This window comes from Spea bombifrons, chromosome 7 (genome assembly GCF_027358695.1).
Source record: "Spea bombifrons isolate aSpeBom1 chromosome 7, aSpeBom1.2.pri, whole genome shotgun sequence".
Lineage (NCBI taxonomy): Eukaryota > Metazoa > Chordata > Amphibia > Anura > Pelobatidae > Spea > Spea bombifrons.
Window position 1 is genome coordinate 36,551,730 of NC_071093.1, and position 13,852 is coordinate 36,565,581.

General features: G+C 41.0%; 1 protein-coding gene across 1 annotated transcript in view; it reads left to right on the top strand.

Annotated features, from left to right (window-relative positions):
• The first annotated feature begins 372 nt into the window (after window positions 1-372).
• XYLT1 (xylosyltransferase 1) overlaps window positions 373-13,852 on the top strand; it is a 131,464-nt gene continuing 117,984 nt past the window's right edge. Inside the window, exon 1 of the mRNA XM_053472295.1 lies at window positions 373-744. Within this exon, the coding sequence (XP_053328270.1) occupies window positions 454-744 (291 nt within the window). The 5' untranslated portion in view covers window positions 373-453. The remainder of the gene's footprint in view (window positions 745-13,852) is intronic.

Genomic DNA, 13,852 nt, shown 5'->3' on the forward strand with positions numbered 1-13,852 from the left:
CAGACACAGAGAGAAATGAAGAGACAACCAGGAATACAAAGAGACAGCGTCAGACAAAGGGACGGTAACAGAGACAGACACAGTGAGGGCAACATATGACGTATATTGTAAGAAGTATAAATATGCTTTTTCCTCCCCGCCCCTCCGTATCCAGGAGTTTCTCGCTGAAAACAGCAAAAAATAACAGATAAGCCGAAACCTGACTTCCATTGAAATAAAGTAAATGTAAAAGAAATGCCCCGTTATTACTCTCTGCCGCTGCCGCCGCTTTCAATTTCCCTCCCAGCTTTCTCTGCAGCTTCGCGGCGTCACGTGACCACTCCAGTCACGTGACCCCGTGATGTCGTCAGAGGTCCTTCTGCTGGATGGGAACGAGCTGCTACTGTGCGCGTATGAGAGAGGAGAGCGCGGCTGAGGATCGGCTGGGGCTCTGTCTCCAGGCGAGCGGTGAAGATGGTGGCGGCTTCTTGCCCTCGCAGGCTCGCCAGGCGATCTCGCTCAGCTATCGTGGCGGCTCTGACCGTGCTGCTCATTCAGACTCTCATCGTGTGGAATTTCAGCAGCCTGGATTCTGGGGATGAGCAGAGAGGAGGCGGCGGAGGAGGCGCTGCTGCTGCGGGAGGCAGCAGCCGGGAGAAGAGGGACCGGGGAAGCGACAGAGATGATCCCCGGCTAGGACATCAGCAGCCTCCGCATCAACGAGTCGCGCGAGCTGCTGCGGCTGCCCTGCACAGCCAGGCTCTGGTAAGTGCTTGCATGGCGGTAGACCCCGGCTCCTGCTCTCCGGTCCTCAGACGTGCAGCTGCACCGCACTGGCTTTTTTTTTTGTATAATATCCCCCAAATATTTAGCTCATAAATGCACCGATCAATAAATGAGGATCTCTGCCACGGTGCGGGGAATGGCAGGATATTACCTGAGTAGAGAGGCGCAGCCGCGGCCCCGGAGCTGTGCAATGAATTAAAGATGCTGGAAAGTAAAGAGCTGCCTGCTGGGTTTTCGTGGCGTGCGCTGCATGGCGGCTTCAGCCCAAATTCCTGCACAAACTTTTCATGGATGTGTGATCCCGGGAAGGACGGCGTCTTCTAGTCCAATAAACTTGCTTTACATGGCGATGGCTGCTGATCTTCCTCATTGCAACCTGCGGCGCCCGGTTACCGGGGGTCACACAGTGGTGATGGTGAAATGGGCATCACTGCCACTTGACTGAGTCTAAATAGCGAGTCCGGGCCATTCATTGAGCTTTGTGAGCGGCGTTTATTAATGCCGGTCAGGCTGTTGGATGCCTCCTGCGAAGATCATGTGTGGTCTTCACAAAATAAAACCATTTCATGCCTGTGATGTGTTGGGATCAGAGTGATCCGGCAGAGTGCTTTCCCTGTAAATGCCCCTCATGCCATTTATCTCTCATGTCTGCTTGTGCTTACAAGTGACAACAGAGGCCAACTGTGATGGATCAGTGTGTGTGTGTGTGTGTGTGATGGATCAGTGTGTGTGTGTGATGGATCAGTGTGTGTGTGTGTGTGTGTGTGATGGATCAGTGTGTGTGTGATGGATCAGTGTGTGTGTGATGGATCAGTGCGTGTGTGTGATGGATGAGTGTGTGTGTGTGTGATGGATCAGTGTGCGTGTGTGTGTGTGACGGATCTGTGTGCGTGTGTGACGGATCAGTGTGTGTGACGGATCAGTGTGTGTGACGGATCAGTGTGTGTGTGTGACGGATCAGTGTGTGTGACGGATCAGTGTGTGTGTGTGATGGATCAGTGTGTGATGGATCAGTGTGTGTGTGTGTGAGACGGATCAGTGTGTGTGTGTGTGACGGATCTGTGTGTGTGCGTGTGTGACGGATCAGTGTGTGTGTGTGTGCGTGTGTGACGGATCAGTGTGTGTGACGGATCAGTGTGTGTGACGGATCAGTGTGTGTGACGGATCAGTGTGTGTATAATGGGGAGGACAGGTTGCCTATAAACTGTAGGATAAGTGACCTATATGGTGGGGGTTCAACAGAAAAGAGCATGCAATTTACATGTAATTTTAAAGTATAGTGTAAAATGTGCCTTCTAATGTGTATTCATATCTGAGGTAAATAAGTTAACCGTTTTAAGACATTTAACTTAAGCGGCGTGAGGGATGTTTAGCAGTTCCTGCGGTGGACTGGTCATGGTCAGGGGAACCATCGCTGGTGACTGGTTATAGCTGGTTGGGGATATCAATATTGGTTAGAATCTCGTGTTTATCTACAGACAGTACATTGTGAATGAAGAATCTGCTTATAATTTTGGGGTTTTCTGCTTATATCATAGTTGGACTTTATCACCCATCTGGTTGTGGAGCCGTCAGCAACTGGGGACCTGTGTTTTAGGGCCATCTAGAAAAACTGGTTCTTTTTTATTCTGTGGAGGAGAGGTATCAGATTTTTGTAGGTTTTTTGTTTTTTTTTCACCCATGGGCTAAAGGGATGGTTGTCAATATAATACTTTCTCTGGGCAGGACATTAAAACATTCTTTTTAAAGAATGTGGTTGTAGCCGTTGTCTCTTCATGGAAGGTTAGAGTTCCTGCTTCTTTCCATTGGGGGAAGTTATAAAAGAATTGGTTCTTTTTTAAACGTTTTGGAAATTCAGCACCGGCAGTTGACTATTTATCTTATATGTTATTAGACTTTAAACACAGAAGGATATAGTCACTGACTGGTTACTGTTCCAGAGTCTACTAATGGGAGAAGACTTCTGACACAGGAGAAGCTAATGGTCCTGGCAGCTGGTTACCGCTGGTAACAGTAGTGTGTTATATTATAGGGGGTCTCGTTACAAAAGGCATTGTAAGCAGGGTCCTCCTCACCTTTTGTTTCTTTGTTTTGTGATGTCCTTGTTACATCCTGTTTGTACAGCGCTGCAGAGTATGATGGCGCTATATCAATAAGTAGTATTAAACAAGGGTCTTTAGGTGACCCAGATGACAGGTGGTTCCTTTTAAAGTGTCATCTGTAGGTCATATTTACTAGAGGGTTGTTAGCGCAGGTTCTTCCGCTATTGTCTGTTATATGAGCCCTTTTACAGCACAGGTAACGCCACGCTTAGAACATGTTTATAAGAGACTTAACTCTTCTCGTTAACCAGTTGCGGCTATAGCTAAAGGCGCTTAATTAGCACGCAGGTATTGGTATATATACGTTTTTTGAAGGGATCTCTCTTATGTGTAATGCCAGCTGTTAAAATATGTTTCAATGAAAGCAAAGTAAAATTGTACTAACTGTGTTTTTTTTATTATTTTAGTATTTAATCACAAGAATGGTCGGGAATAGGTCATAATACATTTTATTTATTTGTTTAACTGGCACTAAATTTGTCACAGTGCTGGGAAGAATATTCACTATTTTGTTGGCAAAACTTATAGGTATATTCTAATTATAAGACCAGGAATAACTCAAGTGGAGCCCCTTGAGAAATGTTGGTGGAACCGAAGCTGCCCGTTTTTATATACAGATTCCTCGGGCAAACTTGGAAGATGCTGGTAATGAAAAGAGGCTGCTAGAGTTTTCTCAAGTCAGAAATCGCGTCTCCCGTTGAGGCTCTATCGTAATCACCCATTAAGTTGTTGAACTACCACTCCCGTAGTTTTATCAGACTAAGGATCATGGGACTTGTAGTTCAGCTGGTATGCCGCCCCTTGGTTATTCTAGCACTTAAGAAAGGCAGCATCCAAATGTGCCGTTCTCTCTGTGCCATGTTTTCTTTTCTCGTCTAATGACGGTCGAATTTCAGCAGGGCACACCACATGCGCCGCAGCCGTGCCCGTCTTTGTTTCCATTTTCATAGTAACCAGAAAGGACATTTCAACCGTCAAAAAGTGTTCGATGTGTCTGGAGCTGCTCCAGTCTATACCATTAACCACAGGGCACTTTTCTTGGAGTGCAATTTTCCAATAGCATCTGACAGATGTTGTCTTGTGAGTGGCTTTATATTACAGTAATTCGGTTTCCTTTGAGAGGATTTAAGATTGCAATGTTTCTACTGAAACTAGTGGCACGGCCGCTTCCTTTTCGGTGTAAAAAAAAAATACAAAATTTATAGAGAATTTATTTTTTTATTCCATCTTAAAGTAATAAGGGAACGGTTGTGAGAGGCCACAGACAAACTTGGTCAGTTCATACTTGGCATCCGATCATTCATTCTAACCCCGTCTGACTTATGTCTGAAATATGTCATGTCTTTTTGCCTTACCGGTTAATATTTGCAGTCTGAAGCATATATTTTATTGTTTACTCTTTTAGTTAATTGGATTTATGTGTTTTTTTTTTTGTTTTTTTTGTGGTTTTTTTTTTTGCTATAAGTACTCATCAGAATCTCCAACATCACAGGGTGTGTTTTTCAACCGTTGGAAGACAAAGTCCCCTTTATACATTGAAGCCAAAATACTTATTCATTCCTGTCGTCATCTTACAATATAAGCAGAAGGGGAAAAGCAGCTCCTCTGTTTAAGTTTGGCACTATATAAATGACTAAAAACATATATATGAATTTGTCCACTGTGCTTTTTTTTTTATTTTTCCATTCTCAAGTGTAAAAAATAAAAATACATCGATATCGGGACCACAGCTGACGTTTTTAATTGTGTTTACGTACTTTGGGCCATTTGTTGGGTTGGTAGACAGTGGTGTTCGCTTTAACATGGAGGCTAGAAAATGCAGGCTGTGTGTGTGTGTGTATATGTTATACATATATAATTTGAACAGAAAACTTAATTGGGAAAGCAAGGTTTGGCCGAAATGTAAGGGAGAGATATATTTGGAGTTTTCTGTGAGCCCGAGGAAGGCTCGGCAAGTCTACGCCAACGTCGCTTGTGTGCTCTTCTTTTTTTAGGAGTAGGCTATTCTTATATTATTCAAGCTCCAGAAATGGCTGGATGGCTCATATGCTTCATATATTCAGAACAAAAGGTCATAACGCAGTGGAAGCTAAACAGGGATGCTTGAAGAAGTGAACTTCTTCAGGAAAAATAGTCGTTTCTGGAAGTTTGTTTACTGGGGCAGTTTCCTGTGGCGGAGATAGTGTGTACCTAGGGGGATTATTTTTACTTTTTTTAAAGGAGTATTGAGCCAAGACCAGAATGCAGATAACCATATCCAGTGCTTTACAGAGCAGAGATAAGCTGTTTCTGCAATAAAAAATAAAAAATAAATTGAAGATTTTAATAATTTTGCTACTTCTCTGCAATCCAACACTCAAGCAGTTAAATTGACAATAAATGTAAAATGCGGGAAAATACTTTTTGCTGCCTCAGGTACTTTACTCGCTGCTCTGCACAGTAAGGGTTAACTTGACTTGGTCAACATGACTAAAAAAAAAAATATTTTTAGCACTTTTAAATTTAACTGTACATGACGTCCATCAGCTCGTAACCTTCACATGTGGAGCCAGCCGAATAGACTTAAAGAGGGACTCGGAGATTCCATTCCTTTTAGAATGATATTTTTAGTGCTACGTTTTTGGAACTACGTTTACTGTTCGGCGCCAAAATGTCACTTACATTTAAAAGTGTATATAATATGCCATCCGTAAGTAACAAAAATAAGAATAATTCTCTACAGAGCTCGTTTATGTCCCAGTTTGTTGCAAAACAAGATTTCTCTTTTCTCCCCATAAATTTCTAGCATTGTTCAAATATATGAATAATATTAATATTGGTTAAGTATGGTGGGACAGGGGGCGCTCTCGGTATTAAGTAACGGATGTCTCAATGTTGCCAAAAATTGGTTCAGTGCATATATATGTATAACATATGCTGTATTCCTGTATATAATATAATGCATAATGTAAAGGGGGAGTCTCATGGGGGTTCTCATGGCACATAAAATCCAGTGCTGCATCCAGTATTAACCAAAACCTGATTATATCTTGTTTGGTTCCAATAAACTACAATTATTTGTAGACCTAGAGGCTTCCATTGTTAGCCATGTGATAATTCGCACGACGTTCCCTGCACTTGAGCTGATTCTTTATGGCGACGTTAATAAAGTCCCTTCCTCCATAGACTTCCATTAGTCAGAGTGTCTAGCTGGAGGATTGAGACCAAGCCATTCTATTTTTACCACAGGTGGTATGAAAAGGAGTTTGGGCTAAATTAGCAGAGTTCAGAACACATAGAAATGGCTAATATACGGTAGCCTGAAAAGATTATATTATGCAAAAGTAGAACTGTTTTTTTTTTAAAAAAAGAAATTGGCAAAATACTTCAGAAAGCATATTTTTAATTTGGTAATAAAAAAGTTTTTCCACCTCTCACCGCATTATGTCCTATCTCAGAGAACCACAGAGCCTGATAACCAAAGATAGCCCTTTACAAATAAAATAATCTAAAAATCACTAATAGCGTTTCTGCCGTTTGAACAAGGAGAGAAATGCGAGATAAGCCCTCGTGCTAATCGTGTTGACAGCCATTTTGCGGCATCTTGTTTGAAAGCATTGTCTTAATCAGCCCGGGGGGGAAGAGTCAATGAGGTGAACACAAGAGTCGAAAGGGAATTCTCTTCCAAAGGCGCGCACCTATCTATCGCGTTACTCGCAATCGGCCCATCTGTTGCCGTCTCCCAAAGAATTAACTAGAATTGAAAATATGACTTTTTTATTAATATTATGTGTCACAACGTACTATGGGGTTTTAATCATCGGCCTAAAAAAGTCAGCGCGCAAATGCCAACGCATTTGTTAATATGTGAAATGTAACTCTTGTTTTAATTTTTTATGCAAAACTCTTTTTTTCTTTCCCCTATTTTCCTACTAATTCAGAAAACATGTTTTCCAACAGCCAGAAACTCACTACACTTCCTCTAATTAGGACTTACTAATTGCTTTTGAATTAGCGGAATTTCTGTGAGAAAGCGTTTATTCAAACTTTGGATTGTTACAAATGAAAGGAAAATAGCGGTTTCCCATTTTTTGTGTTAAGTGCGCTTATTTCATTTTTTTGTGCAGTAATGGAATTTTTCAGAATGTAGGCTTGATTGAGTCTCGGTAGCAAAGCAATTTTCAGATTGACTTTTCAGCGTGCTGTAATTAATATTTATTCTGAAATTCTAATTAGTCTGTTCCCTTTTCCAAAAAAAAATCTGATAGGGCTTGCCAAGGAATATGGATCTAATTGTTGCACTGCAGCTCTCGTGATCCCTGTGCATTATTTTGCTGGCTGAGAGTCAGGGGAGTTGTATGTGGAGATATATATTATATATTCACACTTTTTTGGGCGACCATTTTAATGTCCTAAATATAACATTTTTAATCTCGGAATCCATAACATTTTCTTTAAATAATAATAATAATAGTATATATATATATATATATATATATATATATATATATACTTTTGAATGTTTTTCTATAAAGGCATTTATTTACCATTTTATACAATTAATTCTGCTGTATATCTTATTGTATAAAGGCAAAGCATGTCTATCTGTAAACCCAATTTAAAGGAATTTGTTGCATTTTAATGAGGTTGTTAATATACAGGCCAGTGGATAGACTTCAGTTAAATCATTGGCATTGCTGGGTTTGTGCAGTGATTGGCTAAAGTGTCTAGCAGGGCTTTCTTAGCATTGCATACCTTCCAACAGTCTCTGGTCTTGCAGGACTGTCCTGCAGTCCCAGGTTGCTGCCACCCTATTCCACTTTTGTGGTCAATGGGGAGCATGGGCTGGTTGGGGAGATCCTCTGATCAGCCGAGGGAGGTGATAAAGCAATGGAAGGTTTTGCTTTTGCAGCACAGACCACCTTGGCAGGTTCCGCATACTCGCCTCGTAAATCTAACGTTATTTGGGGGCTAATCAGGAGACCATGCCTCTCGCTATGCCCACTCCTAGGACCATCATCGCCTATCTCCACTTCTTGCCCCAACACAGGTGTCCTTTAGTGGTATTTTGGACCTCTGCAGCCTCCTTAAGTCCCCAACTTTACAGAGTTCTGCTACCTGTAAAAATAATTAAATAATAAAAAAATAAAAAAAAAAATAACCCACTTAATCCCCTACTCCCCATGAATTAACTTCACAGAATAGTTGGTTTATTGGTACGCCGAAACAAAACAGCCAACTATTGGGACCATAATAACTCATGTTCCACTCAACAGGGAATAGTCGCTCACAAAACAGATTTTAATTAATCGAGAGTATTATGTCGTGGACAAATTGTTTTGTATTTTGTGCGAGAGCTTTTTGCAGATGTTCTCTTTGAGATGAGTGCCTGTTCGTTTACCTCTTTTAGCCTGAGAGCCAGCTGTTATTAAAAAAAACAAAAAGGCATAAATACAAATCCCACTTACTTCTCATCAAGTACTGCAGATGGAAGTATTTACAGTGTAAAACTCGCTCATTACCTGCTATTTTCTGTATAATTGTCTTTTTTTTTTCTGTACGGAAGTCTGTAGAGGATACCTGGCTGGGAGGCTGTTGTAGAACAGAAGCCAGTTTCTAAGTTGAATCCCCAATCTCTCTCTCCTGAAAATTTTATTTTAAATCTCAATATAATTTGTTCCTTGCCCGTTTTTAAGATTAACCCTTTAGGGTAAGCAGAGAAGGTCAATGGGATTTGGCAGCAAAACGGACCATAACTGATTATTTCCCATATCCTAATCTATTACTCCCCCCCCATTTCTAAGGGGGCTGCCACCACCAATTAACTTCCACCAAAGGGGAAGAACAACTTAATGATGCGAAAGAATTGCGCGTATCCTTTGACAAGCTGTTAAGATGTTCGGGCCCGGTGACAAAGCGAATAGGTTAATGCATATAGGTTGGATAGTTAGCCCTGTAAATAATATAGGCTACCATGGTGTTTTATTGGGCATTGGGTAGTCCTATGCTATACATTACCAGTGCCGTTAACTGTTTCATTGCTGGCCTGGGAGATACTTGATTAGTGCTTCCACTTGAAGACACGTGCTAATTGAAATGCTAAACAATTGTTCTTTCACCAAGTCTATCATCCCCTCCTAAAATCTGAAATCGGCCCCAGGGCCGTGACTCATGTAACGCATGGATGCTCTTTTCAAATTCCATACATATTTCCATGCCCTTTCCCCAAATACCAAGCTGCTTTCCATTAATTGACATCATGCCTTGCTAAAAGACCTCTTTTATTTCCTCCCGGAGTTCCAGCCACTTCTGTTGACAACGAGAAAATAATTCAATGAACGTAGCGTCTTTATATTTTTTTTTTTTCTCTCTTTACCAGTGAGAATACATTTAATTAGAAATACCCAGAGATCCATCAGATTCCGGTTACTGTAAAATGTTTTATGTGCATTAAAATGTTATTTAATAATAGAAATATACTTAGTTTTGTAATATATTCATAAATAGCTCTCCATCAAAAATTATTTTGAGGGTTGTATTTTTCCTAAGGGACAAAATGGTATTTAAATGGTAATTTTGCCCAGTGGTATACGCATAACATAGACGTATAGGAATGAAATGGCTAACCATCGGTATTCTTATGTGCCCCACATTTTAATTAGTGCATGTTATTGAAATTTAATTAGATTTAAATATTTGATACACAGCGAAAAAGGCAATGCTTTAGAATAACTTGGTGGAGAGCCACTGAAACTGGAGTAACCTTTTTTGTTCTTGTTTTTTTATTATTGCATTGAATGCAGTCTGGTATTCAAAAGGTTAAACATGAGCCGTGACTTGGTGTCCAAAGTTAACTAGCGAAACTAGATTTGTCAGCTTATTGGATACACTCTACGGTTATATTGTTACCATAGGTCTAGAATCCTCGGCTCAATCACCTAAGGGGGACCGAGAAGTGGATAAGTGATATAGATTTCCAGCAGGATTGGTAAGAGTTAATACAGTGAATGAGAATTAAGGCATAGATTATTATTTATTGTTTTATATCGCCATCAGATTCCGCAGCACTGTACAAAAGTTAGACAGGACATAACGTTTATGATATAACACAACAAGATGACATACAGACACAACAGGTAAAGAGGGCCCTGCTCAAATGAGCTTACAATCTAGAGACGAGCATTCCTAGAACGTCAGAGGGTGTAGGCTACCTGGAGCTCTCTCCTCTGGTGGCTTCCTAAAGGATAATGGTAAGCGTGAGTGTGATGGGAGTATGTGTGACTGAATGTCGTCCTGCTGTTAGTAGAATGAATAAAACGGAGGAGAACATCACCTGGAGACTCCTGGCCAAACATGGAGAGTTCGGAGGTACGGATGTAAGGCTTCCTTTATCATAACTAAGGTGTGAGATCTCACAACAGGTACAGAAAATGAGTAGACGGGCCAGGCGGCTCTTATCTGTGGTCAAATTCTTTGTTTCGCAGGACTGTAGGTGAACGCTTTCGGTGAAGGTATTGTTGGAAACCCCCGAATAAAATGCCATTTAAATTGGAGGTTCCATAACAGTGAATCACTTAAAAACAAACCGTGTGTTTTGTTCTTTATATACCTTACGTTTAATAAAAATCCCCTTATTATGCTCCCACGCGTTGTTTTGCTTGTTCCTCTTTACACCCTGAAATGTAGACCTTCATATTTATTGACTCGCTGGATGACGTATGGCTTGTGCATCACCAGAATGCACAAAACTTACAAACTATAACAAATAACAAGGTCATTTTTCTTTGTTTTTATGTTTTATTTCCACTGAAACTACTGAACAATATATAATAAAACAATTAACAAAGACGTATTTATGCTCCAACGATCAACAGTGTAGTTTAAAGCTTGTGGGATGAAACAAATTATAGGCTGCATATATTTGTTCCTGAAAATAGTGATTGAAGATAATTGTAGCAAAAAGCAAAGCCGTTCTTCTGCACTGCGTTCATCACTGGTGTTTTTTAATTAATTTTTTTTACTCATTTTAAGGTAAAATTAAGAAAATCAGGATTTTCGTTACTTTACATCCCTTTTCAGAATGGGATTTAACTGATGTCACAGATGACATGGGGAACTGTATACAAGACTTTGGGCTCCTGTTGGGGTAATTAGATGGTTCCTATGAAAGGGGTGGCGATATGAATCCTGCAGATCATGCCCTGTTGTATGTATTTTCCATAAGCACCCCGCAGTTAAAAGGAGGTATCTGCTAACCTTGGTATGGATGGCTTGGAAGCTGCTGTTGGGAGAAACGCATTGGATCTGGTGCTTCCCAGGAATTTTCCAATGACAAATTGCCCCAATTTTGATATTTTTTCACATAAGATTGAGAGCTTGACTGTTAAGTGTTAATGAGCGTGTTTGATCTACTCATTATTAAAAATGCACCCCACGCTTATTGTTGGCATTCAGTAAAGGCTTGAGTTTTTAAAGTTCTTTTTGGGTTTCTTGCTCAGCGTTACTGTTCCTTTAAGGAGCACGGGAAGCGTGCAGTGAGAATAGTTATTGCACCAACATAAAGCCGAGATCTCACCGCTGATACAGCGACCAGTCTGGCTTCTTCTTCTTCTCCTTTTTTTTCTTCTCTTTTTTGAAGTGTCAAAACAATTCTGTAATGAGCGTTCATCAGACAGATAAGTCCTTATGGATATGGAGTATTTGATGTTCTATTTTTGGAACATGATGCTGCCGGAAAACGGGGATAACTGGCCTTTCATGTCTGCCGTGGATTAGTTAAACTACTTACTAATGCTGTTTCAGGATTTGCTTACAAAGAATTGATATCTTTCTTGTGTAGCCGTCACATTCTGTAAGGATGTGCTAAGGGGGTTTTGCAAGTATGTAAGAACCCTTGATTTCTTTGATTCCAGCGGTGGAATATACTGTATAGATATTTATCGGGGTTGCCTTTGTTGACACTGTGTCTGTTGGCCTCTCCAGAAGCCCCTTTAGTTTTCAGACGCATTGCTGCTTATAGGCGATAGGAATAGGTGAGCGTGTGGCTTAAGTAAATAGCTTTAAGTGTGCAGATCTCCGTCTAACAGCTTGCTGGCTGTGACGAAGGACTACGCGTTTCACTCCTCTCTCTCTCGGTCCAACGGAGGGGATCTTCTCCACTGAAAATCTCAATTGGCTATTCAGATTAATGTGGGTGGCCACACCTCCACCCTGCCCACTTTCCGGGTTTTCCCGCCCCTCCAAAACTCTTGCCACTCCTTCAAAACAGGAGTCCTAATTTAGGCATCTGAAATCGGGGTGGGGGGGTGCGTTTGAATTAAATAGCCCCCCATTCGGTGTATGCAATGGGAGCAGCTATGGAAACCTCCTCTTCTCCACGTCTTTCCGTGTGTTCTGTGTTTTGCGGGTTCTTGTATGCTGTGTTGGGGTCCCTGTCCTGCATACATTATCCATGTTATGTGGCTGTCAGCACTGTTATTCTTTGACTCAAGGTCATAAACTTAATTTTGACAAATAATGATTGACACAGTTCCTCCATAAATCCATACCATGACGCGCTGAAGTTTATTTGGTTAAAAGGAAATTTCTCCAGCGTAATTACATTGCGTGCGCCATAGATTGTAAGCTGGCAGGAGCAGGACGATCTTGTGTCCTTTTGGACCGATGTGTCATCAGGTGGTTACATTTCAGACAGCCTTTCGGCTCAGAGGCTCTGGGAGGTCTGCCCTATAAGCAGCACGTTGAGCAGTGGGACACCAGGGGTCACGGTGCCCCTAGGCGATATATTTGCACAGAAGATTAGGAAAAAGGAAGTGCCTTTAGGTCGTTTTAAGGCCAATAGAATAAGTTATTCTGAAGTTTATAAGGCAAAGCAGGGCCAAAAAGCTCATCTGTTATGATCACATGACCTTTAATGTATAGGAAAGCTGTGTAGCCTTGCATAACAACTTTTCACCCCCTTGCATATGCATGAAGCGATTTAGCCAGATCCCCTATGCATTTCCTCTCTTTCCGCACCCCCGACACATTCTGTATGGCAGTTCTCACATGCGATATACCCCGTGCCACCCGGCCCCAGCGCTGGCTCGCGCAGGAGTGTCAGAATTTGTGAGTTTACGGGATGGCATGGATCAGTGGGGCAAACATGGCTTCATTTTAATGATTTCCTTTCCAAACAGCATTGACGTCTTTTCTTCAGACGTGTGAAATGCGCTGGTAGGATGTGCCGTCTGTCATGTAACCGTATGATGACCTTCCAGTCTTGTGCATGAAAGCATCTATGTGATGTACGAAAAGAAAAAATGCGCCAGTTTGGCCCTTGTGGGCATCCTGAATGTCAGCGACTGGATGTTTTACACTGATTATACAATTTTATTTTTTTGTGTATACTTCCTAGTGATATAAAATGTTTTATTCTGCCTTTTAATACATTCTGGTTGGATGTAACTATTCCATATCCCAATATTGCAGCTGCCATAGACATGCAAATTGAAAAAGAAAATAGCTCGACGCTAGTTAAGGCTACGTTTAAACATAAATATGATTGTACAACAAGTTGATAATAGATTCTATTTAAAATTACATTTCCTACAAAGTAAATTACCATACTGCTTGCAGGGAATTGATTTATTGAGGTCGCTTTTGGAAATACAATTAGGATGCTGTAGACTTGGGATCCCGGTGAGTTCGGCTCTTAAACTGAAGTCCCTAGATGCCGGTCTGCAATTTTTGGAAGGATATAGCTCCTTTATTACTTCAATTCTCGTCACAGACAGTGGATATTAAGCAAAAAATGTGAACCTACTTATAATGTGTAAGAGTAACCCTTTTAGTTCCACGGTAGCAAAAATCTAGACGAGTTTTTAGAGGCACAGGGCCCAGAATGAGTTAAATGGATCTTTTTAATGAAGTAAGCGTAAAAGCTACTGATTTTTTATCTTTTTTTTTTCTCTGCATCATTCATACTATATATATGAAAGGTGTTTTCTCTTTTTGCTCCATAAAGG